Here is a 27,967-nt window from a genome sequence, read left to right on the forward strand (position 1 = left end):
TTGAGTGGGCAAGGCTAAACTGCTGTTGGCTGAATAGACGTGTATCTGTAAATGCATTGAAATCGCAAAAACGGTGAATTCCAAACAAGCTATTTTGCAGTTTAGTTTCCATTTTGAAACTTTAACAGTGTTTATACTACTACATTAAACTCTTATTTTAAAATAGAAGTGAGAAAAATTCAGTTTTCCATGATATGGGCCCTTTAACACAGAACATCTTAAAAGTTAAGTTTCTCCACTCAAGAGTTTTTCTTTTATTTGTCATTCATCTACTGTCAGTATACACATATCAGAATGATCAGACATTATTTTCACAATAGTAAACTGTCAGAATTAGTGTATATATACACATATATATGCAAAGGTTCACTTTGTAGTTCTACAATTACAGACTGTAGGCCATCTGTTTCTCTGCATACTTTGTTAGCCCCCTTTTACCCTGTTCTTCAGTAGTCAGGGCCGCTATGGACCCTCACAGAGTGTTATTTGGGTGGTGGGTCATTCTCAGCACTGCAGTAACACTGACATGGTAGTGGTGTGTTAGTGTGTGTTGCGCTGGTGCGAGTGGATCAGACACAGCAGTGCTGCTGGAGTTTTTAAACACTGTGTCCACTCTCTGTCCACTCTAGACGCACCTGCGTTGTTGGTCCACCCTGTAGATGTAAAGTCAGAGACGATAGCTCATCTGCTGCTGCACAGTTTGTGTTGGTCATCCTCTAGTCCTTCATCAGTGGTCACAGGATGCTGCCCACAGGACACTGTTGGCTGGATGTTTTTGGCTGGTGGACTATTCTCAGTCTAGCAGTGACACTGAGATGTTTAAAAACTCCAGCAGCACTGCTGAGTCTGATCCACTCAGACCAGCGCAACACACACTAACACACCACCACATCAGTGTTACTGCAGTGCTGAGAATGATCTGCCACCTAAACAGTACCTGCTCTGTGGTGGTCCTGTGGGGGTCCTGACCATTATAGAACAGGGTAAAAGGGGGCTAACAAAGCATGCAGAGAAACAGATGGACTACAGTCTGTAATTGTAGAACTACAAAGTGCACCTATATAGTAAGTGGAGCTGATAAAATGGACAGTGAGCACAGAAACAAGGAGGTGGTCATAATGTTATGCCTGATCAGTGTATAATAATATTATATAATACTACAACAAATTCATGTTTATAGCCGTTAGACTAGAAAGGGTAAAAACAAAATGCATTTTTTTAAACCAATCAAGGACCTGACACTGTGCAAAAATTAAATCTGAATTTCAATTTTATTAATTTAAAAAGACATGCCTAGATAGTAGTAATATAGGAAACATTCATTGCATATAAAACTGTATGATGCTGACAAAATAAGTAACAGCAACAGTACCAATTTACATCATATTCTCTTCCAAAATAACTAGTTCATCATCAGCGATGCTGAACTGCAGATTCCATTAAGAAGGCAGGCTACTTTTTCAATAAGGCACAGGTTGACTAGTACACAGATAGGTTCTCAAGGCCAACAGTCCCTTATATTCCACAAGTGGTGTACAAATGAGACCCACATGAGGCCTGATGTGTCTATGAGCTCGACTACAAGTACGATCACTCGGAAAAGTGTTGAGAAGGAACAAACCGGACACAAAAACAACAGAAATAAAGCATAGTTCAGAATGTAATGCTACACCACTGAAAAGGAAAAGCACTAAAAAGGTAAATACGGCAGAGAAACAGTGTGTAATGTCCTAATCAACGGAGCTTTAAAGTTGAAAAAAAAAATGAAATGACAACCGTCACAATGTCCTACGGGGTGTGCCAGCATGCATCACCCTTAAGTTATTTTGCTGCGCATGTATGAGTTCACTTGAAAACTGAAATGTTAAGATTTTTCAAAAAAAGTAAAAGACAAAATTATTCAACATTAATTGATGCCCTGTATTGATTCCTACAGAAGTAGTGAAGCACAGCAGGCTACAGTACAAATGGCATCAAGTGCATAGCGATAACTACATTTAATCAGTGTCTCTGAGATGCTAAAGGCAGTCATCACAGCCGGTTTCACCCTGATGGGGCCTGAAGAGTCAAATCCATCACTTAAATTAGTGGCTACTGCAGATTTGCATGTACATGATTGCAATTATAAAGCCATGAAGTTCTATGCATAAAGTGTATGTTCAGTAGCCCTATTACATAATTAGAGTATTGAGTTTATGGTCCCGCATAAAAACATTCAATATTCTGCACATTTGCTTAAACTAAGCCCCTCGCTGCCTTTTATGAAGGCGGTAAATCATGAAGAGCCTATCGCACTGTGTGACAGTTCAGTATTTTGGTTGATATGTTCACGATGCCACACACTAAGACTTACTGTATCTATGTACAATGAAAGTGTTTGTCGAGGCAACTGCCAGAAGCACCAACTCGAAACTACAGTGAGTGAGCTAAACGTCTGCATGTCCGTGTTTCCCCCCCCATTTACTACTCTGAAAAGATTACATACACGTTTAAAGCGGTCCTTGAAACACCGCCAATTAAAAAAATTTATAAATTTGAAGAGCGGGGGGAGGCGGTTTAACTCCAGACGTCTTGCGAGTAGCGTCCCTTGGTCATCAGTTTCTTGATGTAGTCCACAGCTTGGGTGTGCGTCATGCCGCCCAGCTCCTCTGCGATCTCGTAGAAGGTGGTCTGTACGTCCCTTGCCATGTTACGCGCGTCCCTGGAAGAGGAAGAGGGCATTTAAGGTTTGGTTAAGTGAAAAGTTCAGGCAGCTTTTGGTCCCTCCCTTCCAAGCTGCTCCGCCTGGCACCATATACACTGTTTTATTGGCTGACGTTTGCCAACATCAATCTATGAAACAAGGTCTTAACCCCTTTAAAATCCCAGGCTTATTACATACTAAGGCTTATTATTCAGTAACTACAGGAACTTCAATGCAAACTGGTTGAGCTATTCTTAGGTTATACACTCTTAAACAAGATGGTATTTTAAGGGATCTTTAGTAAAGAAAATGGTTCTATGTAGAACCATGAACACTCAAAGAACCCTTTGCAGGATTTTTTCTGTCGTTACACTGACAGCCATCACTGCAGTAGCTAAACAGGACCTAATGACATAACCTATATCAGATGACGTCAGGGCTGAACAGACCAGCGTTGGGGGGCATCACGGTCACCACATCGACAATTTTAATATTAATGTAAAGTTTTGTAGAAATACTTCCTTTTTCAAATCAACACCTGACTGGTGTGAAGCATGCTTGTTAATGTATATAAGATAAATACGTTTCTATTATTGTGGTAACAAATGTTTAATTTCGGCCACAAGATTTAATGGCTCGGTTGCTCTACTGACCAGGGCGACTGTGTATGCATCTCTCCACCCCTGTGGCAACATTTCTAAACTTTTCATGGTCACTTACCCGCAGATGTAGATGTGTGCATTGTCTGTGTGGATCTGCCTCCAAACCGCCTCCTTATTATTCTTCAGTTGATGCTGAACATAAACCTAGAAGTATTGAAACATGAGACAGATGAGAAAAGCATGTATTTCTAGAGAAGGCACACTTTCCTCTATATATGCTCACTGGTCCCTTTATTAGAAACCCTTCTAATGCACAGTTAGTGCTGGTGTAGAAGTACAATTTGTCTTGTCCATCCTCTAGCCCTTCATCAATGGTCAGTTTCCAACCACAAAGTTGCTCTTAGCTAGACATTTTTGGGTGGCAGACCACTTTCAACCTAGCAGTGATATTGACATGGAGGGAGGTGGGCTAATACTGTGCAGCAACAGATAGGTTACAGTCTGTGTCTATACATCTATTTTATCTATACACGATCCTTGTTTCTACACTCACTGTCCATTTTATCAGCTCCACTTACTATATAGGTGCACTTTGTAGTTCTACAATTACAGACTGTAGTCCATCTGTTTCTCTGCATACTTTGTTAGCCCCCCTTTTACCCTGTTCTTCAGTGCTCAGGACCCCCATAGACCCTCACAGAGCAGGTACTATTTAGGTGGTGAATCATTCTCAGCACTGCAGTGACACTGACGTGGTGGTGGTGTGTTAGTGTGTGTTGTGCTGGTACAAGTGGATCAGACACAGCAGTGCTGCTGGAGTTTTTAAACACCTGAGTGTCACTGCTGGACTGAGAATCGTCCACCAACCAAAAAAATATCCAGCCAACAGCGTCCTGTGGGCAGCGTCCTGTGACCACTGATGAAGGACTAGAGGATGATCAACACAAATTATGCAGCAGCAGGTGAGCCATCGTCTCTGACTTTACATCTACAAGGTGGACTGACAAGGTAGGAGTGTCTAATAGAGTGGACAGAGAGTGGACACAGTGTTTAAAAACTCCAGCAGCACTGCTGTGTCTGATCCACTCAGACCTGGACTACAGTCTGTAATTGTAGAACTACAGAGTGCACCTATATAGTAAGTGGAGCTGATTCAATGGACAACAAGTGTAGAAACAAGGAGATGGTCATAATGTTATGCCTGATCGGTGTACGCTCACTGGTCCCTTTATTAGAAACCCTTCTAATGCACAGTTAGTGCTGGTGTAGAAGTACAATTCGTGTTGTCCATCCTCTAGCCCTTCATCAATGGTCAGTTTCTGACTGGGTGGCAGACCACTTTCAACCTAGTAGTGACACTGACCTGGAGGGAGGTGGGCTGATACTGATACAGATGGGCAACAGTCTGTCTCTATACATCTATTTTATCTATATATTGGACCTATGAGTCCAATGGAGCTCAAAGTGGCCAGTGAGCAGAAGCACAAGGTAAGTGTCTCTAAAGTGACCAGTGAGCAGAAGGACATAAGTGTTTGTAAAGTGGACAGCGAGGGTATTTAACTTGCTACCACAACTACTAGCTAAAGCTGATTCTGTACAGAAGCTCAGGAATGTGGGAAAAGTACCTTGTGCTCCTGGTCCCTGGAGAAGGCCACGTTAAGTTGCGTCAGCACTGCTGCCTTCTCGAACGCCTCCAGCTCCTCCTGGTACAAGAAGTCTTCATTCTTGTGACGGCAGCCAAAGTACAGCACGGTCTCTCCCACTTCTTTACCTGAGGGGGAAAAAGGGAACAAGCTGATGACACCGCAAAATCACCACATCTATATCTAGTAAATTAAAAAAAAACAGAAAGGAACTGAATAGAATTGTTTTTTTTTATAAACGTTCACACAGTGACCCTTTAAACAGCACATTTTAGAACTAGAAAAGAAAATATAAATCAAAAATAATGTTAGAAGTGTATTATGGATCGAGGTATTGTATTCATTGCATTGGGACAGATTTTCAGTAAACATACCTATTTAAGAAAAACTTAATTTATGCTGGATTTGGGGAAAAATCAACAGGAATGTTGTGAAAGAGTTTGTAAATCACTGGTATGTGAACAATAAACCAGAGCCATTATAAATTAGTGACTCCTTCAGTAAAGGAAAAAGGAATGAAGTTTAATAAAAACTAATAACGAAGCTCTCCCTCTTCAGACAATTAGAACAAAAAAACTATCACACTTCTAAAACTGACACTGAAATCTTAAATAAAAGCCCATTAAAAACAAAAAACAATGAAAATTTAAAACTTTAATAACCTTGACCCCTTCAACATCCACAAACTGACACTTCAAACTACACATTTCAGATACCGTAAGCTAGTTTGGACCGGTTGTGAAATAGATGCAGTTTATACCTTGCTCTTTGAGCCAGGCACGTTCCTGAATGAAGCCCATGAAGGGAGCGATACCGGTTCCTGGGCCGATCATGATGACAGGATTGCTGGCCTTGAAGGGCAGCCGGAACTGCGACTTGCGGATGTACATGGGCACGGTGGCCTTGTGCCCGTTGTCGGTGGGCATTTTGCTCTTCAGCCAGTTGGTGGCGACACCTTTGTTGGTGCGACCAGTCTTTGTCTTGTACTCCACCACCACAGCACAGATGTGGATGCTATTGGGATGCACCTGTCACAAGAGGGTGCTGTTTAGCAGCAAGTATGACACAGCATGATACAACACGCAGTGGCACGTACGCTGTGGAGGAACGTGAGGAGGAAAAAAAAAAGGAGAGAGATAAAGACTTACCTTGGAGGAGGAGGCGATGGAGTAATAACGAGCCTGCAGGCGGGGCAGGAGCTCACAGAGGTGGTCGATGGGGGGCCGTAATGATGGTAAGTCTTCTAGAATGGCTAGAATGTTCCTGCATGAGTCTAGCACCCAACTCTGGTACAATGCCTGATTGGGGACAAAATGAATAACAAGAATATCTAGCAGGCTATACAGTGTTGCTTTTTACAGTCATAAATTCTCTTTCATTCGTCGACACTTGCATTTTCATAGTTTGACTTTTCCTTCTTTGATCTCTTTCGTGATTAAGGATATGCTTTCATGTGCATGTGCATGAGGAATAATCAGAGCCTGAATATATAAACTTTGGTTGACAGAGGAAATTAACTCCTGTCGTAAAATTTGTTATCACAGCTGTGTTTATTAGGTTTTACGAGGCTGAAACCGAGCTGAATTTGCTTTGTGAGACAGGCCCTGAGTGAAGAGGCACTTTAGGCCGTTCATTTGAAAGGCAGGAGGTGGACGTGGTACGTGCCTTGCCCTCAGGTGAAGATGAAGCCATCTTGCGCATGTTCTCCTGGTCCTTGGGGTCGGAGGCGTACTGGGCTAGCTCATACAGGACGTTGGTACGTGGGGAGTTAGTGATGTCCAGGTAATGAGTGAGGGCGGTGCGATACGTGGTGGGACACGGGAACGGGTGCTTCTTATTGGACTCCTCTGTAAACAATAATAAAAGAAAAACAACAACAACAACAACAACAACAAATCAACATGTGCAGATGTGGTTAGGGGTATGAAGCACTAATCTGATGGATTTGTACTTGATCACACTTTTGCTTTTTAACAAGTTATACTTTAATCATTAGCACTTACTAATTTTTTTCTGGATTTAATTTCATTCGTTTCTGTTGGGAACAGAATCCATACTGCTTTGCTTTTGTTTCTCTTTTTTGAGCTTAACATTTTATTTTTGACCAAAAAGAGGAGAACAGCACATAAAAGCTTTCAGTTTCAATGCTGATGCATAGAAACTAGTTATATAGGGGAAAATACAGGGGTGCATAAGAGCTGCACTCCAACTCCAAGTTGTTTAGCTGCTCTAACTATACAAAAAAATACAAAAAAAAACCTAAACCAGTCATGTACAGATCTGTGGTAAGGGACTGTATGTATCTACCTGAATTTTGGAAAATTTCTGCATAATTAAGTACACCAGGAATGATTAATCTTAAAGGGGAATTCCATCAACTGTTATAAATGTAAAGATAATTCAACTGTTAAGAAGTAAAAAGTCATTGAGTGTGATTTGATGTAAAACGCTCCATTGTAGAGAAACTTACAGAGTCAGAGTTGTTTACAGTGATGGTGATGGGAACCAGATGTCTGAGTTCAATGTTGTATGATATTTTTGAGAAAGTTTTGGCTAAAAGCATATTTTTAACATTCATTCATGGTAGAAATAATAACAAAACAGTGAAATTCCCCGTTAAGACTAAAGAAGAGATCACCAATTGGAATATGGGCCATGGATCAAACGAGCCAAGGCTTAGCTAATATGGAAAAGCATATTGTGAATGAAGTTATCATTATCAGTCAAAGTTTTCCAAGACACAGCTGGGCCAACTGCTGCTCAAGGTCAGGGTCATACCGTCGAGGTTGTTCAGGGAGATAACGGTATCAAGGTCCACGCCAAGGACTTCCCCCAGCCTGTTCACTATGGTGGCATCATTGGTGGGATATACAGCTACGTGGTCTCCTGATTCATACCTGGTTGGTTGAGAACAGTTTCAGCTTAACCTTTATGCTGAATAAGATAACATAAGGTTCCATCATTATGCAATACGAAGGAGAAGTACATTATCTAAACATTCAGTGCTCATTAAGATAACGCAGCAAAACAAACAGGGCCCACTGTCAGTCAATCACCATCCTGGTTTTCATCTTAAATGTTATTTTTAGCAGTTAGTTATTAATTGCTTTACCTTTAGTCTATATGAAAAGCAAACAATAAGGCAATTGCAACATATATTACAATCAATCTTTATTACACTTGTTTTATTGTACAACATTTATTGTTGACTGAGTTCTATGCCTTTTCTAAAAGAAAACTTTTACATTTTAAGCACACTATGAACAAAAGTATCCAGGCAGCCCTTCTAAGGAGTGTCATTTAGCTACTTTGAGGCACCCACTGCTGACACAGCTTGTACAGGGAGATTCACTTGAAAGAGGCCCCGAATATTCTGTAATAACTCTCGCTAGGACGAAGCAATCTGAATGAAACAACGTGCAATGTGCTCCTCAGTATATGGAGCTTCGAACAAGCTGGGATGCCCCTGCGTCGGAGCGATGAGGTAGGTGCTGGACAGCCGCCGCAACATTTAACCTCCGTTTGCAACTTCGCGGTGCAAACCCCAGTTGTCTGGCAGAAAACAGACATCACTTCCAGCATTGCATGTAATGCAATCGATTACACATCTATCAATGTATGTAGCATATTTTTTTGGTTCAGGTTGCTTCATCCTAACGGGAGTTACAGCAGAATATTCGGGGCCTCTTTCGAGTGAATCTCCCAGTATAATCTCCATAGAAAAGCACTGACCAATACAATCAGACGCTCTGGAGCAGCCGCACACGAGCCTAAGGTTGCCATGTCTAATGCCAAGCGTGGGCTAGAGGGGTATAAAGCCCCCCAGCATTGGGCTATGGAGCAGTGGAACTGTGTTCTCTGGAGTGATGGAGCTCCATCCAGTACCTTTGGGATGAGTTGGAGTGATCCAGAACTAACCATCCAACATCAGTACCTGACCTCACTAATGCTCAATCAAATCCTCACAGCAATGTTCCAACATCTAGTGTAAAGCCTTCCCAGAGAAGAAGAGGCTGTTACTGCATACTTTTAGACCCATTCTGAGATGTTCTGTTTACACACACAAACGGTACTTTTAACAGCTGTAGCTTCAGACTACAAACCTTATCTTGGACCCTGTGATGTCCAGTTCCAAGTGCATCAGGTGCCGGTCGCCTCCTTTGTTGAGCTTGCGGTTAACAGTAACAGGGGCCAGGAATGGGTTCTTAGAATCAAATGGCCTGAAAACAGACAGCACTCGTCAACAGAGAGACTCTTCTTCAACGGCTATTATTACTCAAATATCAGCTTTAATCTGTCAAAACAATACACTGTTGATATGAAAAGGTATAACAATATATTAAAACAATCTAAAGAATAATGTACACCATCAATTTCATGCAGATCACTTTGAATGAGAGCACTGTATTGTAGAGGGCTTGGGACCCTAGGTCACCTCTGCCTGCTTTATGCAAAAGATATGCTATATTTAAGCAATAGAACACGAGAAGGAGTGTGTTATCGCAAAATAATGTGATGCTATTGGCAATAACACACGACCTCAAGTGTTCTATTGCTTTTATACAACAGTTAAATAAATAAAGTAAGAAATAAATAAATCGGGCCGTGAACGCAGCGTTTAATGTTTTAATGTTTGCAGTTCCTTCCACCAAATTATAGTTCCTTAACAAGCAGCTTGTTGCTACATCAGGGGAACGAGCTCCGCTCACTCGTTGCAGTTCGTTCTCCAGCTCCTTACACTAAATTCCCAAACTGTCATCACCACTGAGCAGCTTTTCAGTCGGCAGCTGTAACAGAAGAACAGCTGAACAACCTGGAATCAGCCAGAAAAGAACCCAATACCATTCACCAAACGTGTAGTCTCGTCTTAAGAGTCTGACCAATAACCAATCGACCATAAAACCACCGCAATATTAAGTTTAGCTCAGTTTTGTCACTTTTTGTCAGATCAATATTAATGTTGTTTTGTTCCAGCCAGTCTGTAAAGCATCTTACAGCCCATTTTGTTTGGCGAATGGTATTGGGTTCATTTCTGGCTGATTCTAGGTTGTTTAGCTGCTCTTCTGTCACAGCTTCCGACTGAAAAGCTGCTCAGTGGTGATGACAGTTCGGGAATTTAGTGTAGTCTCATCTTTAGAGTCTGACCAAATCGGCTGTCGGTCAAATGTGATCTTAAAAGTATCCATTTTCTGTTTGTGGCACAGTAAGAAGTAAAAACGTTCAAATGGCTTGTCGAGTTATACAGCGTTTGTGAAAAAAATGTGCTGTTATTTCGCCATAAGTTAGAACGCTTCTCAACCAATCAGCTTGCGTGGTTGGAACTAACTGTTGTATAATGTCTGGTAGAGCTATTTTACAGAGCCAGTTAAAGTGGAGCACTAGCAACTGATTGGTGAGCAGAGCAGCTCACTGTCTAAGTAAAGATGGTTGCACTCACTCAGGTCATGAATGACCATAAGGCACTCTATGTTCTATGTTCACTCTAAAGTTCTATAACTGAAGTAAAACTGCATTTTAAAAATATGATAGCGTTAAGAAAAAGAGTGCATTTTTCTGTAATATAATGATTAATCGTGCACACATCGCAACCTATTCATTTCTGACTCTACAGCAGTGTTTCTCAACCTGTGGGCTACAGACCACCAGGGGCCGTGAAGCACCTTGTAGTGGTCCGTGGGCGTGTTCTCAGGGGTAGACAGTCGTTCGTAGTGGGCCGGTGCAGATGTATAAATAAAATATCGCAGTCGCAGGCTGATCAAACGTCATCAGTTTGAGATGATGCAGCGGTGGGCGCACAGTGCAGAGTTAGCCAGAGACTGATAGGTTCCTCAGGGTGTTACTCCTACCTTGTCTGTTGCGGACCTATCAAACTGTTTTCTTTAGTTCGCTCCATTTTGACGTGTGTGAACTCTCCACCCCTATTAGGGTCTGCATCAGACGCCGGTTCGGCAAAACCTGTGGGTCTGGGTCTGTTTCCAACCAACCCTGTTGAGTTCACTGCTGGTGGGACACATTTTATGACCAAACGAGGGAATTCATCAGTAGAGCCGGTTTTCCCCTTTATCTAGCAGCACGTCAGCACTGTACCGTCAGTATAATCTGCCTGTTTTAACCTCTGACTCTTTACAGACTCTTATTGCTCTCATATCGTTTCTGTAACTCGAGCTGCCGTGAAAAACGACAGACGAACCTTGAAATAATAGCAAAGATCTCCGTTTGATTATTAGACAAGCATCAGCAACCTGAGTTAAACTCAAACTGATAAAGGGACAGAAATATCTTTTAATATTACCATCATCTCCTTCCAATGTCAGAAAGCAGAGTTGAACCAAAAAAGTTGATTGATGAGCTAATTTACTTACTATGGATTAACTTTTAGTCCAAAATATGGCATCAGTCATGAAAAATGAACGCAAAATGAGCCAAATTTAAACTTGACTCAGTCTCACCTCTAATGGTCTCAACTACCACACCAGTTTACAGATGGAATTTACTGACCCTTGTTGTCTTTTCTGTTTGTCTGCTGCTATTTTGTGCTAAATGTTGCACCGAATTGTGAGGAAACTTGTTCTCAGCACATAGATGCGATGACAGGAATGATAAAGTTTGACGTAAAATGTGGCGGGATGCATGTGAGTGTGAGGGACGATTAAATAATACGTACGGTTTCTGGTTCTCAAAGCTCTTCAGGCGTCCCAGCTCTCCTGTGTAGATCTTATTCATATTAAGGTCCTCGTGGACTTTCAGCTCGTACTGACGGATGCTAAGAGAAAAGAAGAAGACGTGTGAACTCTTGAGTGCATGCATGTGTCTATTGCAGGCTTATTACAACCAAAAGCTAACAGTTTTGTGACTGTTCATAAAAAAATGTTATTCCAAACTACTCTGTTAGTTTATCTAGTGTGGAGTAAGACTTTGTTACTTCAAAAGTGACTTAAGCCCTTTAAATCCCAGGCTTATTACATCCTATAATGTCTTATTCACTAACTGTATGGACTTCAATGCAATATAGCTGATTTAGCCACCAGTGGGTCCTGACCATTTATGGGCTTTAGCCTTTATTGCATTATTTGATGCATGAATTAATACACATTAAAAATGTTTTCTTACTGAAAATGACATTTACATTTTGAATTGTTTTAAAGAGGGTGCTTTGCATTTTGTTCCCATAATGGCAACAGCATGCAACAACAGATCTGCAAATTGCAAAGCATACAATGGGGGGGGGACAACACTCTGCCACTGGACACTATTGTCCAAGATTAAAAAAAACTGCCATATATTAAGATTAAGTGACCCTTATTAGTCCCACAACAGAGAAATTTCACCTCTGCATTTTACCCATCCATGCAGTGAAACACCACATATACACTAGTGAATACACACACACACTAGGGGGCAGTGAGCACATCTGCCCGGAGCGGTGGGCAGCCCTATCCACGGTGCCCGGGGAGCAGTTGGGGGTTAGGTGCCTTGCTCAAGGGCACTTCAGTCACGTACTGTTGGCTCAGGGGATCGAACCTGGTTGGTTCACTAACCTCCAGCCCACGAGTGCCCCCAAAATACGAGAAGGTCCCACCGAGATGCATAAATGTTTTAAGAACACAAAGTATGAAAATAATTCTAATTAACAATTATCATCTAATCAATCAATGGATCAATGTCCGATAGCGAGTGCTTATTTACTCCCACTACATGCACCGCAGACTGCAGTTCCATGGTCATCTGCTGTCGCCACATGACAACTATATTTTATCATTTTATATAAAAGCAAAGTATTCAAATTTAATGAAATTTAATGAAAAGGAAGCTAAATTCTCACATTTTGTGGTACATTTTATTTTCCAGAAGTATTTGTGTATAAATATTAAATTATACACACAATCTGCAACACCACGGCATGTGATCATATAAAAGTATGCTATATTATACATAAAGCTCTTTGTTTCCTAAAGAAATTGAAGATGGACTTTTATATTGTAGTGAGATCAACTGCAACACCGCGCAGCAAGGGTTCAGATAAAAGCTGCAGTGATGTGCCAGTGATTTGATGTCAGCAGTTTTTTGTAAATAAAAAAGCAGCAACTTTCTGTATCCTAAACAACTTGAACTTAGAATTTCAGCCAAACTAAGACTTTTTAAGGACCTGCTGACATCCTGAGTTCTCCAAAAACCTTGTTAAAATTCACATTCAGCCCCTGAATGAGAGAAAGGGACAAAGCATGAGAACGAAGGAGAGTGCACAACAAGATGTACACAGTGAAAGAGGGAGTCTGAAAGACAGAGGGGTGAAAAAAAGCTTCAGGTCAGCCTGCCCTACACACAGCTGCACTTTTGTTTAATTTAAACCAGAGAACTCTACACAGCTAGAGAGGCTTTTTGTGAACAAAAGGCTTGAGAGCAAGTAAGTCTGTGTGCAGGTATTTAAGGGAAACCTAATCAAAGCAAAAAAGACAAGAACAAATAAGAAAAGGAATGGTCTGTATGAGTGTTATTCACAACACATAAAAGACAAAAACATGGAGGAAAACAAGACAAACTGGACATGAGAAACAAATGAAAAAAGTAATGATTTCATCGTTATATTAAATTGTGAAAAAGACAAACAGTTGTCGTACCTGGACTCTTCTCCAGTCGCTTCGACTCCGAAGTGTTCACATACAGCTGGCCAGAACTGCTCTCTCCATGACACAAAGTCTTCCTCGAGACTATAAACAGACAGAGAGAAACAAAAACGCTTTTAGGATTCTAATGAGTGAAGTCAACTACTTTAAGGCACTAACTGTGCACATGGCTTGTATAATCATAGAAAAGCATGGTATAAAGCCCCCCAGCATTGGGCTGTGGGATGAGTTGGAGTGATCCAGAACTGACCATCCAAATCAGTACCTGACCTCACTAATGCTCAAATCCTCACAGCAATGTTCAACATCTAGTGTAAAGCATTCCCAGAAGAGTAGAGGCTGTTACTGCAGCAAATCTGGACAAACTCACTATTAATACCCTTCATTTCAGAATAAAACGCTGGAGAAGCAGGTGTCTACAAGAGTTTGCATACAGTGCATCTCTGAAATGATTTATAGGGGATGGAAAAATCACAAGTTAATATTAAGAGATTTTATTTCATTTCCGTTGGTATATTTGTCACAAAATGTTTACACAATGTAAAGAGCATATGATAAATCATCAGGTGGGAATTGCAGTGTAGAGTTTGGACAAATCACAGATCATTTCATCACTGATCAGATGTCTTATCTAAGGAGATGTCATTTTTATCAGGGTGGAGATTAAGATTACCAAACGGTTAGAATTCTATACTCACTTGCCATCGTCGTCTCCCAAGCCAAGGTCAAAGATCCTCTTGGCACCCAGCTCCGACAGCCTTTTGTCCACATATTTGCCCATGGCATTGTAATGCTCATACGTCTTGTTGCCAAGTGCGAACACCTACGAAGAGAAAGAGATTTGATTTAATTCACACACTCAATTCAGTTATGCACTGATTTAACTGTAACCAGCAATTAGGTTGGGGTCATATAAGAGCTGTAACTGTCTTCTTTCCAGTCAAATAGATGGGTGATGTAATTTTAAAGCCTTATAATAAAAGAAGCTGAATTCACTATTTTTTTTTGTCTACTGAAAGTCGACCCATTTTTCCACAAATCTGGGATATAAACTATAAACAGATGGCGTCTCTTCAGTGATCTGCTCTGTAAAAATTATTTTTATAAAATAATACAAAGAGCATCTAAGATTTTTGGCTTTCAGCAGTAAATTGTAAGCATATATAGCAATATGTGTATGATCATAAAACACATGTTCTGTTAATTTGAGGGGAGCTTTTAAAATAAATAAATAAAAAAAAAATTTACATTTATTTCATGCAGTTACTGAACAATTTGCCTTACGATTTGGTCACTTAAATTCAGATGGAAAAACCAAAATATACCCTGGAGAATAAGAGGTTAATTAACTTTTGTATGTTTGACGCTTTAATAAACGAAAAAATGGAAACATTAAATATAAAGCACATCTTCAAGGCACAAACTCATAAAATTTATTTAAGAATTCTGTAAACCGTAATTGTTCATAAAAGCATTCTGACAAGACTGCGTGAAGATGGCCAGCACCACATTTTACACATTTTAACAGATATGAAACACACATTGGGATCACAGTGTTAACTGTACAATCAATTACTAAATGGGAATTGTTCATATGTCATTATTCATTAACACAAAGCTTCAGAGGAGAGTCTAGCGCAGGAGTGGCGAACTGAAGGCCAGAGTCCAGCAGAGTTTCTCCATTTTAATACCAACTTAACCTGGTAATTTAGGGCCAAGCTGAATCAGCTGTGTTTAAGCAGGAAAACAAAAAACTATGCAGGAATCCGGCCCCCCAGGACAGAAGTTCCCCACCCCGAGAAGGGTCTGGCTGCAGACATGCACTCTCAGCCTGACATGCACCGCCAGCCTACTGATGACGTCAGTGCTGCTCTGCCACGACAGCGTTTTTGTCGGTTTTATGAGGCAAAACAGTGAATCAAGTACTGCTGGGCAACAAGAGTTACACTGAATGTATATTAATGTTGCCATACTGATAATAAGGTAATTAAATATGGAAACTTTCACAGTAAAACCAGGACAATAATACATGAATGTCAGGTTTATTCGCAGAAAAAACAAAAAGGCTACTGAAACTCATGAAAGCCATGAATCGGTTAGAATCAGTTATCAAAAACTGCAATAGTGATTAAAATAGAACTTATTTAGGATTCTAGGAGGTTGTGAAAACGTACAGTCAACGTAGTACCGATTACTGTCACAACCTCCTAGAAAGTTGACAAGACAACGTTGTCATAACTTTACATTTACGAGGAATTACATTTCAACATTGTGCTAATGTTGAGAGCACCATGCAGACAACCTCGTCACTGGGGCTGAGAGTGCATGTCTGCAGCCAGACTCTATTGCCCACCCCTGGTCTATTACGTCAGATTTGCATCGGACAGTTAGGGCTGCATGCTTTCACTTCCTATTAAGCAACGTTAACCAAGCAAAACTACAGACTGAATGAATAAACCCAAACTGGTCTGGTGTTTTCAAAAAATTTGGTTTATTATTATTTTTTTGGTTAAACTATGCCTTTGAGTAAAGCTTAATGCTTACAGGCAGTTATTTTACATCTGTATGAAGTCTCAGAAAACAGCTGTGTGGGAATCAGCATAAAATGTTTAAACAGTCGATAACAGTACTAAGAAATGTACAACTAGTTGATAAAACCCAACTGTTTGGTTCCGTTTTCTTCTCCTAAAATGACACCAAAGGGAATCTTACGCTGTATTGTAAACTTTAACCAGACCGAAACTGCATTTCCAGAAATAAAAACTCTTTATTTATTTAATTTAACAGATTTTAAACTGTTCTTTTGAAACCATTTGAAGCTCCCAGTAGATAACATACACTGCAGTTAACTATGCTGGATACCATGAGTAAAGAGCACAAAATTAAATAAAAAAATAAATTCTTTTTTAATAAAGTAAAATAATATACATTTATATTTTTTATGATACCACTGACTATAAAAAAATATTTCATTAGTACCTTATTATTTCATTTCTATTTGTTTCCTTCCTATTTTCTATTTTTAAGATTTTAATTGAAACAAATTAGATACTGAAACAGGCCTATAGACTTAACACATGCACAGAGAAAAGGCTATATCTAAATTCAACACAGTTAACAGTAATTATTAATGAGAAATACAGGAGAACAACATAATGTTGCCTACGGGAATCAAAAACCAAGATGCCCTGAGAATCACGTAATTACAACATCTTGGCACCTTGACTTGAAATCGAATTGTGAGGTGCCTAGAGACTCTCAGCTGACAGGTGTCATATCAGCACTAGGTGCGACGTTCCAAACCAACCAAAACAGCCTGACAGGTTTCATGGATTCCATCAACTCAGATTAGGTATAATCAATTATCCCTTTCCAGTCTAAAGCAGATGGACAATGCGGAGAAGCACAAGCACGCAGGAAAAGCGTCCAAGAAGTTCGCTCAGTTCTGTTATTCAAGCTCAAGGACTGTTTAAGTTGAATTCTCCCCCGAGGCCTCAGAAAGAAGAGGCGCACGAGCAAGGCCAGCTACCCGGCCAAAGCCCTTTGTAGTCCGACTTCAATGAGCACTGCTCATCTCTGAATGCTAATGCATTCTAGCGCACACTTTCATCTGACACGCGATGAAGAGCGGCATCAGGGCAGAATATAACACAGGACAAAAGCAGCAGCTGCTTTATAACAGCATTCATGCTTGCGACACACAGTAACCTTTGTCGAAACTGGCAGCAAAAAACACTCTGAGAACATGATGTGTCATCTGGCAGCAAGCCAACGGCGAGCAAGGGTACTGGGACCTGCTGTACTCATCTTGCCCTTCACATGCTGCTGGGTCACAGGACCGCTGAGCGTTGGGTCTCATGCCTGCTTGCTCATGCATCAGCAAAATCTATACATTTGCAAAGTCATTAAACAGTAAAAAACAGAAGTTCTCCACGTGACTGTACTGTCTGACACTAACTGTGCTGAGTCACGATGGGAGGAAGAAATGACACAGTATAATATCACAGTGATTTTTGGTTTAAAAACAGTATAAATGAACTAAACGACTGAACGACTAACATGGCAACTGCAATTTAAATTGCTATTATTTTATATAAATCAATGTTCAGGCCTGTTTTTTAGGCTTGAGGCTTAAACCCTGAATGTAGCACCAGACTGCTAGTAAGTTGTGCTTGTGATATCACAACACATGGAGGTTTGGTTGCCTCTGATTCTTCTAACTCTACAGGCAGTTCACAAGCTCTGTGTTATTAGGTTAAATTTCCCCAGTTAAAACTCAAAGACAATGCTGTAAATAATATAGGCTAGAATTTTAAAAATCTGCGGCTCTTGCAATTTGAAAATTGCACTCTCTTAAACTGAGATTTCGATATAAAAACAAGAATAACATCATTACAATCAAAAGCATCTGCTAACTAGGTAAATGTAAGGACAGGCTTGTTTTTGTTTGCTTCTCAATTATGCTCTGCTTCAATAAAAAATACTGAAGTAAACAAAGGGTAAATTCATTAGATAAAGTTTTCAACTCAAATGTAGTAACTCGCACTATAATCAGGTCATTTTTTTCCCCCTGATTAGAATCAGTAAAGATCCACATATTTGCCAAAAAGTTTCCACTCTCAGTCACTGTGCTTAGTCACCAAGTTTTTTACTACACTGTAGTAAAAAAGTTTACTGGAACAGTTACTGGAACGCTACAAGGGCGCTAAACGCAGCAAACGGTTTCCTGTCAGATTGTCTAAGCTGAATGCTAAGTCGGTGAAGCCTTACTCAACACTGAAGTATGACATGATGACGCCCACGGTACCACTGCCATGTCAATGTGCACTGGTGTGTTTCAGTGGGAAAACACAAGGTTACTGAGAGTCCCTTGGGAAGTTCTGGACAAATCCTGAATGGCTGGCCTGTTTACAACATCCCGAGTGATTCAGGCTTTCCAAAAGAGTACAAACAGAGCTTAACAACAAGAAACAGCTGGGGTTTAAAAAAAAAAATAAGAAAAAAGCTACACTATTGTCCAAAAGTACCCAGACACCTCATTAAATTAGCAATGGTGGGTGATCACTAATTACATTTACTCCCATTAAATATAATAAACTTTCAACAGATTTGTACCTCCTAGAATATTTTCACAATATCCTTTTTGCTTCTGCTCACGTATATTAGTAAGGTAAGTAATCTACTTCCTCATTTTAGTCATTATCATTTAGTTACTAATCCCTATAAAGCCCCCCAGCATCGGGCTGTAGATCAGCGGAACTGTATTCTCTGGAGTAATGAAGCTCCATCGAATACGTTCGGGATGAGTTGGAGTGATCCAGAACTGAACATCCAACACTTCACTAATGTTCAATCAAATCCTCACAACAATGTTCCAACATCTATTATAAGCCGTCCCAGAAGAGCAGAGGCTCTTACTGCAGCGAAGAGGGACAAACTCACTATTAACATCCTATTCAAACAGTATAATTACATAAACAGCGGATGATGTACTGTGAACATTTACAGTAACAAGAATGCATGAAGACGCAATCAGAATAACTTGCCGTGTAATTGACTCCGTCCAGGTCAGTGTCACCCTCCTGTAACCAGTCATAGAAATCCTGGGCATTATCTGTAGGGTCTCCTTCCCCATAAGTGGCCATACAGAAAATGGCCAAGGCGTTGTCGATCTCTTTCAAGCGAGAAAGTTCACTCTTATTAAAAGGGCAAAAACAAAATTAATCTGTATATGCTTCATATTATTGATATGAACACAATAAACCCATCAGCAAGGAATTATTCCCCTTCAAAACACAATGACATGAACTGGTTTTAAATCCTTTGGCTATAAGAACATCAGAGAATGGCTCATCTCTGCATGTCATGAAAATCACACCAGCACATGAAATCACATTAATTTGTTTTAATAGACCTAACAAGACCTTTACAGCATAAAGGGATGAGCTTAGACTGACCAGTTTTAGTGGACAGATGCAGTATCATTAACCCATTAATGTCCTTGTATAAAATTTCATAGGGTTTCTGAGCTTTCCTGAGCGCAAATCTAAGGAAATGACTAAACTATATGGCTACAAAGTGAATTTTATCGCCCAAATTTATTATATTAAAGTCAAAAATAAAAATAAAATTGCAAGGCCAATTTACACAATATAATTTGCATCCTTCAACTTTTTTTCAGGTAACTCAAGCGCACCTGCAAATAAGTTGGTTTAAATAGATAAATAAATTCCATTTGTTTGTTTGTTTATTTATTTACTTACTTACTCACTCACTCGGGCACTACAGATTTTAACAAAACAACAGAAATCACCTTTTTTTTTTTATTGTAAACCAAAGCATAAAAATTACATTTAAGCCAAAAAACTCCAACGGACACTATTAGATATTCATCCAAGGTATTATACAAAAAAAGTCACTATAGACAACAAGTTTTGTGGCCTAATGATATTAAATTTAGTTACTAAACTTAAATGTGTATCAGTAAGTTTTATTACTGAATGTGTTGCAGTGTGAAGTTACCATTTCGTATTCCTCTGGATCTGCAGCCATGCCCTTCATGCCATAGCGCTGGGCATCTTTGGAGAGCCTGTTGGCAAACTCCTCAGCTGTGCCTGTCTGCGAGCCATAGAACACCACAATGTTCTTGCCCTGGTGATTATGAAAAGTGAAAAGGTTATTTTGTTTGTTAAAGCCTTGCTAACTTAATGTTAAATTTTACAGACATAAAATGTAATGTCTTTTAACTATTTTTCTTTTCTTCCATAATACAACCAGCACAATGCTGCTCATGTAGTTCATTTTTTTGTCAAAAAGAACTATTCATCAATGTCACGCTGAAACTGTAACTTCATGAAACTCAAATCTGCAAACAAAATTTTTATTCATACATTCTCATGGTTTACATCTCATTTCATGACATTACAGATGACCACTCTGTTCGACACTTTGCTCACTCGTTCACTGACGACAGCTAAGCATTCGACTGCGTAAACTAGAAACTCTGGATTGTACTGCGAAACATGGGTTTACCAGAACACCTGCGTGGTATTTCACAAAGCAGGATTTCCTTATCTCTCAAGCTGATTAACTTAAGCCAAAAGGCAAGTACCTCTCATGCACTGCGGTCAATAGAAACATTCCTTAGCTCGTTTTTTCTCTTTAGCTTGTTTTTTTAGGCTCAAGTACTCAGGTTAACCGAGAAATCCTGCTTTGTGAAATACCCACCTTGTTAGTTCTCTTGTTAGCTAGAACCTCTACAAATGATCAAGCAGCAAGAGCCCAAAAAGAGCACAGGATGTGAGCTATTTCTCTCAAAACCCTGGAACTGTAGTCGCGTGTTTTGGCAGCATAAACATTGCTGTTGTGGGAAAAAAAAAACTTGTATCTCCAAAATGGTAACTTTACAGGAGAAGGAAAAACATACTTTACTTTTAATGTACGTCAATGGAACCAGACTTTTTTACAAGTCATTTTAGGTCATTTCTTTTAGTCCGTTCATCATGAAATTTACACACAATGTAAAGGACAACGGGTACTTTTAAATTACGTCAAAAACTGAAAAACGTCAAAAATGGAGATACAAGGTTTTCCTTCTGACAGCAGAACATCATAAAAAGCAAATTAGGATTTGTAGCTGTACTATTTCATAATACCACAATCTGTTTAATGTCAGAGCTGACGAGATTGATTCTAGACATAACTACGCAACACAAGACACGGGACAGCTTTGCACTCGTTGAGTTCTAGGCTTGTTCTACAGAAATAAAGCAATATGAATATGTGCGCTTACCGTTTTCTTCATCTTCTCAATGAAACTGGTTTCCCTCGCGGCCGGTGCTCTACAAGAAGAGATCAGTACATCAGTAAAGACACGTATTTTCAAATGATCACAATTATCACAACCTTAACCAGAGATAATGAAGATGAATTCGAGTGAAACCAGCTTTCCTCGGGAGGCTGAAGACAAATCGTGCCATCTCTCAGAACCTAAAACCTCAGAGACCTTCTTGTGAACAAACATGACTTTAGATCAGAACAAACATGGGAGACAAACAGATTACTGTGCTAGTAACGTGGGCATTTACCAGCACAAAAAGTGGTTCTTCAAGGGTTCTTTAGTAAAGAAAATTGTTCTATATTAGAACCATGAACACTCGAAGAACCCTTTGCATCATTAAAGGGTTCTTCAGATTAATGGAGAATAGATGCTTCTATACAGAACCTGTTTGAAAAGGGTGCTATTTAGCATGAAAAAGGGTTCTACTATTGTTACAAGCTTGACAACTCTTTTTGGTGCTTTATAGAACCCTTTTCAACAAGGTTCTGTTTAGAACCATATACAAGGCATTATCCATAGTCCAGAATCATTTCACTATGCAGGATCTGAATGGTGGTTTTCTGAACTGGACTACTGACTGGATCATGGTTAAAATCTCCACAGAGTCACTCTGGACACAGGTAAGTCCTGATGGTCAGCATGATGTGTGAACTGTGTCGCTGTTTTTAACCCTTCTGTTGCCGTATGAAGGCTGAAGCAGAGAGCTAATAGCAGGTTTTACAGTGATCTGGCTGTGTGTTTGTGCTGTATTTCTGGGTTGTGGGATGTTAGAGCTGGTTTCTCTCACTTTGGCTAGTGATGGCAGGTTCTGGTGTGTAAATCATGTCACTACTTTTAACCCTTTGTTTATAATATGAAGGCTAAAAGCAGAGATGTAATATAACAGTAGCGAGTGGGTTTGGGTGATTTTGGAGCTGGATCTCTGGCTGATGGATGGTCACAGGTGGATGAAATCACTCTGGATGGCGAAGCAGAGTCTGATGAGTGACCTGATGTGAGAATCATGTCGCTGTTTTAACCCTTTGTTGGAATATGAAGGCCAAAAAGCAGAGCAATAATATCAGGATTTTGGGTGATTTTCCGAGCCAATCAGTCACTGATGATGACATCAGAACTTAATGACGTCACACTAACTAGTTAGGGGCGGTTCTAGTGTGGGCCTCATTTTTATATCAAATTTGCCATTATGAAGAGCTGCACTTTTATTTTTAGCTTACCTGATTAGATCAATGCTGTTGATAAGTTTTAAGAGGGAACATTTGACTTAATAACATTAATCAGAAGCAACCAAACACCCATGTGCTGTGACACCACAACCACAACTGGCAGTCTGGTGCACTATGATCAGCGATCAAGCCTTAAACCAGAAAAAAATGGGTATTCTGGTCTTCTTGGCCAAAATAACAGCTCTGGACCTTAATTTACTGAGTATAATTACAATTTAAAGAGTCGTGGCTCTTTCACAATAGACATTTTACCCAAATTGTTCCGCCTTAATAGAAAATATTTGTAATTTGTTTCTGTTTCAGTGCTGATTAGGCAAAATGATTATCCTTCCATTAATTTGGTTCTCAGCTCAAAACTAGTCAATAACTAACACACATTGGTTAACGCTCTTTTACGCATGACACTGTGTTCCACATGAGAGAATCATTGCCTGTGTTTACATGCAAAGATTGTTGCCAATCTGACTGAATGCATTCCGATTACAGATTAAGACTGAGGTGTTTATTCTCACTCAACTCAACAATCTGATGGAAAATCTCCGTTTACATGCTTACTACAAGCAATCCGATCCAAAATTATGTGTAGAGAACCACTTAGTGTAGCCGTTACCATGACAACCAGCATTACGTGAGTCCAGTCAGAGTGTGACGAGCAGCAGTGAGCAGTGCTTGTGTTTTTAATGATTTCAAAATGATGTCAGACTTGATCAGAACGGACTTAAACTTTCCGATTGGGAATGTAATCAGATACAGGCATTTACACGGATATTATTCTTCTATTTAACGGATTATTTACAGGATTATCCACCTCGATCAGTTGGATAGAAATTGTATTCTGAATGGCCTCAATCAGACTAGACTATTCCGATTGAAGTGTATACATGGATGTATTCTATTCCGATTGAGCTATGAGTCGTATTATTAACGGATTATTGGGTTGCATGTAAACGTGGCTAGTGTTTATTCAGTAATGCTAGCACCAGTGACTGTGAATAGACTGGAGGGGTAAATATTGTCCTGAAATCGGGACACTTTTTATGACAAAATCGGCCAGATTATTCAGCCCTGTGGTGCAGGAATAAGCAAGGGTTTCTACAAAAACTGATAAAATCTACATGAACACCTGCGAATTATCATTACGATCGCCAAACATTCAAAGGGACAAAAACAATTATTCTGGGAGCTCATTTCATAAGCAACATGACTAAAGAACGCTTGATTAGGATGCAGTGGAAATATCACTAAACACAATGCATTAATGGAACAGTTGTCTTTCACAGAGGCCAAAAAACATGTAATTGCCCACAGCTTGAAACAAAAAGCCCTGAGAAAGGAGAACGGAGCTCGAGGCACGGAGCCAACCGCTGCAAAAGAACCTAAATAAAAGTTATTCAGCATGTTCAAACTGCTGTTAAGCTTTTTGGAAGTAAGCGGCAACATCTAAATAACTATAATGGGAAAAAAAGTCCTATTTTGAGACCTGAATGTATACATAGTGTATACACTGTGATATGGTGGTAGTTTTACTAAATTAAAGACTATTTAAAGCCCATATTTTAAAGACATTACATTTCTTGCATTTTACGATCCACAGTTTTATCTACCAAAACTGCCATAATTCATTTTTCCCATGACCCTTTTCCAACCTCTCTTTTGCTACGTTCACATTACAAGCCTCACTGCTCAAATCCGATCTCTCTGACACGATGGTTCACACTCGTTTAGGTAAGTGATTCAAATTTGTCAGTAATGTGAACAAATAACGTCCTGAAATGACCCGCATGAGCACATCCTAATCACGAGCATCAGCAGCAACAAACTAACGAGCAGAACGAGCTTCGCTGAGAAGATAATAAACTCTGATCAGCTCTCAGATTCATTATTAGAGTGAGATGAAGGAGAAAAAGGTGAGATGAGTTGCTTTTCCACCATTTACAGACTTTAACTTCTGTTCGGCGCTGCTGCCATGGTAATGCTGAATGATGGCGCAGCGCAGTGGAAAAAAAGCACATGAATTCCGATCTGAGCGTCACATTAAGGTTGCATGGCCACGAATCGGATATGTATCCGATCTAGGACCACATATGAAAGTGACTCAGGTCGGATTTGAAAAGATCAGATTTGTGTGTCCACACAGCCCTGAAAACATCAGATCTGAGTCACATTAGGGCAAAAAATCGGATTTGTTCCACTTCAGCCTGGTAATGTGAACGTAGCCTTTATGCCTCAGATATAGACAGGCTGTTTTTGTTACTGTGCCTTTAGGATGTATGTAAATTAGCTCTGTTCTGATTGGCTGGCCATTACAAAAATGGAATGTCCTGCAGTTTAGCTTCCACACGTACACTGTTAGAAATAAAGGTTCTGTGCAGGTACATTTTTCGTTTATTAAGGTACAAACAATGTAAATGTTCCCTCAAAAGGTACAACAGTGGTTTTAAGGTCCAACTGTGAACCTTAAATAAGTTTTTCCAGGTGAAAATTTTGTATTTGTACCTTTTCATAACCAAATGTTTCAAAACAGAACAATAAAATAAAAGCCTGGGGACGAGACGGGGTGTGTGGAGTCAGTACAACTTAGAAAATATCATTTTAGTGGATTATGGTACAGTTATGTTCCCTGACTAACGGTACTGAGATGTACCCTTGAGGGAACCACCCAAGTGACAAGAGGGGGACTGCCCCAGTGTCAGTTTTATACCGTTTTTGCTAAGAGTGTATGGACCTGGGAGAGAATGGGACGTTCTGAGACTTTAACAATGTTTAAATACTACTTTAAATTCTTCCGTTTCAAAAAAGTAAGGAAATTTAGTTTGTCCATGATATGGGCCTTTTAAAGGACTGTACCAATCATTTTGAGACTATGGATTTTAAAAAAAGAGAAACAGCAAACAACTGCCCCAGATGAGAACGCAGAATCACTTATCATGTACTATGCATCTCATATATTTAAGACCTTTAAACGGTGCATTACATACAAAAAAGCACATTTAAAATGATTAACAGGATCCATCCACCCTGACCACTTTTCTGTCATGACTGGTGGGAAAGTAGTGCAAAACTAGAGGATCCCTGGCTGATCATTCAACTCTAGGCAGATAGTAAGACGCCTGAAGAAACAAAGCAGTGCTCTGCAGACCATCCATCATGCTCTGCGTGTTTATCTTAACTGACAGCAGCTCAGGATGAGGAACTGTCATTAGTTTGCATACCAGCCCAGCTCTTGTTTCCTATGAACTTTGGAATATGTCCACACTTGCCTGTGAAGAGGTTTGTATAGTTGGGCGATTGGTGACGTTTAAAAGCTAAAAGAATCCACATATTTATTACCGCATGTTCTGCCTGCGTAATGTTTGCACTGCAAGATTTATAACCATTTAAAAAGGTGAGTAATATCGCCATCATGAGCGTACTGCGGATATCAGTAGTTAAACAGCGTTTCATATTATTGCCTGATTTCAGAACATAATTAGTCCTGTTTAATTGGATTTTTAGTGCAGTACAGTATTAGTAGTTTTTTAAAAAGTATTATGTATTTTGTGCCACTCTGGTGTTTTCTTTTTGCCTGTTCCAATGTATAAAATCTAAAAGAAGTCTATCATGAGGACGCAAGTGTCATCATTTCACAAGTCTTGCATCCCTGCATGTAAATATACATGCAAAATCACTAACAAAGCCAACTGTTTTGATCCGAGAAACGTCCATTCATGACTACACAGGAACACACTACTACGGTGACCACCGGGAAGCAAGCGGTAAGGTAATTACCCACCTGTCCGCAGCGGCCAGTCGGTCCTCTGGAAGAGAGAACACGCAACCCATAGCCTCAGTGTAGCAGCAAGACTGCAAAACCACCACAACAGGATACAATAGTCCAACAACCACAGGTCCACAGGAGGAATGAAGGGCAGCCACACATCACTACGTCATTTGTATGATGTGTACGACAATTTCTTCCTCATGCTGAGAAAGAAAGGGAGAATTTCCAAATAAAGATGGACCAGTTGAGGCCGAATCCGAAGAGAACTTGACAAGTCGGAGATCAGACGTGGTTTATCCAGTAGAATAGATCAAAAAAAATAAATAAATAAAAGGAGCTCGGAATCCCTAGGATAAGAAAGCTTGCCAAAGTCTTATCCCAGAATCCAGAAACACAGAGAATGTCAACAGTGAAATCCAGAGGAGATGACTGGCTAAAACTGAGGAGAGAGCAGCATCAGAGCACACTGTTCAGAAACCATGCCCTGCGTCACTCACGACTGTGACGAAAGGAGCGGGCTGCATGCTTTCTATACTCCCTCACTCGCTCTCTCACTCTACATCCACAGGCGCCAGCAACATCTGGCAACCACAAAGGCTGTTATGGTGGGAAAGAAACCTAGACCGCCTAATGAAACGTCCCATAAAAGCCAGCATGCTGGCGCACACCAGCATTCGAATAAATACTGACTCAAAATCAAAACCAAAGGGGACCTCACCAGATCCTGCCCCCTTTTTTCCAGCGTTTGAGCCGCACGGAAAAAAGCAGAGAAAGAAAAGCACAATGTCTGCAGTTCTGTCACCCTGGCAACAGTTATAAGAATGACAACGTTGCTGCATTTGTGAGGAGAAGAATGACTGAATGTCCCCTATGCGCTTGGACGCCCGCCCCTCACTCGGCATTAACCCGGGCTGCCCATTGGATCACCGGAGAGACGGAGGGACTCCGACTGCCATGGCAACCTCATCTGTCATAAGAGGACTCTCCGGTGACAAGCCAGGCCCTGTGCCATTCAGGGAAGTGGCGAAAGCAAATTAGAGATGGTCTCGGCTGGAGAAAGGAAGCAGGGAGGAAAAACAGAAAGGGAAACAGAATGGGGGGCTTGTCTCTCGGCTCAACTTTCCACCTCGAGAGAAAGCGCTGGCTGGCCTTTTACTCTCACGCTCTCCAGGGAACGTTACAAGGTTTTGGGACACAAAAAAACTAAAGGGGGGTGGGGGGAGGTGGAGGCTCAGTACAAGATGCACTCTCTTTCACGAGGAACAAGAACGGAAACAGTATGGGGGCAGGGACTGAACCCAGGCACGAACCAGAGTTTTCACTCGCTCCATTCCTCTGAGACCCCAAGAGAATATGTGGTTTTACTTTCCTGCACAGCCTTCGCTGCAGTCTAACAAAGATCCTCCCCACGGAAGAGAGGGAACGAGGGGAGAAAGAAGACTCGTCTTAGGGTTGATCAAGTCATGCCTGCGTGCGTTTTCACATGTGCTCAATGGTCTCGCATTAAGCATGAGAGAGGGAGAGAGAGAGGGAGGGAGAGAGAGGGAGGGAGAGAGAGACAGAGAGAGAGAGAAAAAGAACTGGCCTTT

General features: G+C 40.4%; 1 protein-coding gene across 1 annotated transcript in view; it reads right to left on the bottom strand.

The window, feature by feature from the left end:
* Positions 1–1,252: 1,252 nt before the first annotated feature.
* porb (P450 (cytochrome) oxidoreductase b) overlaps positions 1,253–27,967 on the bottom strand; it is a 39,707-nt gene continuing 12,992 nt past the window's right edge. The window contains exons 3-16 of the mRNA XM_036556394.1: positions 21,345–21,393; positions 20,075–20,203; positions 19,099–19,248; positions 14,251–14,375; positions 13,547–13,636; positions 11,593–11,691; positions 9,032–9,148; positions 7,707–7,825; positions 6,594–6,775; positions 6,077–6,226; positions 5,689–5,956; positions 4,911–5,056; positions 3,404–3,489; positions 1,253–2,701 (exon numbers count right to left, since the gene is read on the bottom strand). Of these exons, the coding sequence (XP_036412287.1) occupies positions 2,557–2,701; positions 3,404–3,489; positions 4,911–5,056; positions 5,689–5,956; positions 6,077–6,226; positions 6,594–6,775; positions 7,707–7,825; positions 9,032–9,148; positions 11,593–11,691; positions 13,547–13,636; positions 14,251–14,375; positions 19,099–19,248; positions 20,075–20,203; positions 21,345–21,393 (1,855 nt within the window). The 3' untranslated portion in view covers positions 1,253–2,556. The remainder of the gene's footprint in view (positions 2,702–3,403; positions 3,490–4,910; positions 5,057–5,688; positions 5,957–6,076; positions 6,227–6,593; positions 6,776–7,706; positions 7,826–9,031; positions 9,149–11,592; positions 11,692–13,546; positions 13,637–14,250; positions 14,376–19,098; positions 19,249–20,074; positions 20,204–21,344; positions 21,394–27,967) is intronic.

Source organism: Colossoma macropomum, unplaced genomic scaffold (genome assembly GCF_904425465.1).
Source record: "Colossoma macropomum unplaced genomic scaffold, Colossoma_macropomum, whole genome shotgun sequence".
Classification (NCBI taxonomy): Eukaryota; Metazoa; Chordata; class Actinopteri; order Characiformes; family Serrasalmidae; genus Colossoma; species Colossoma macropomum.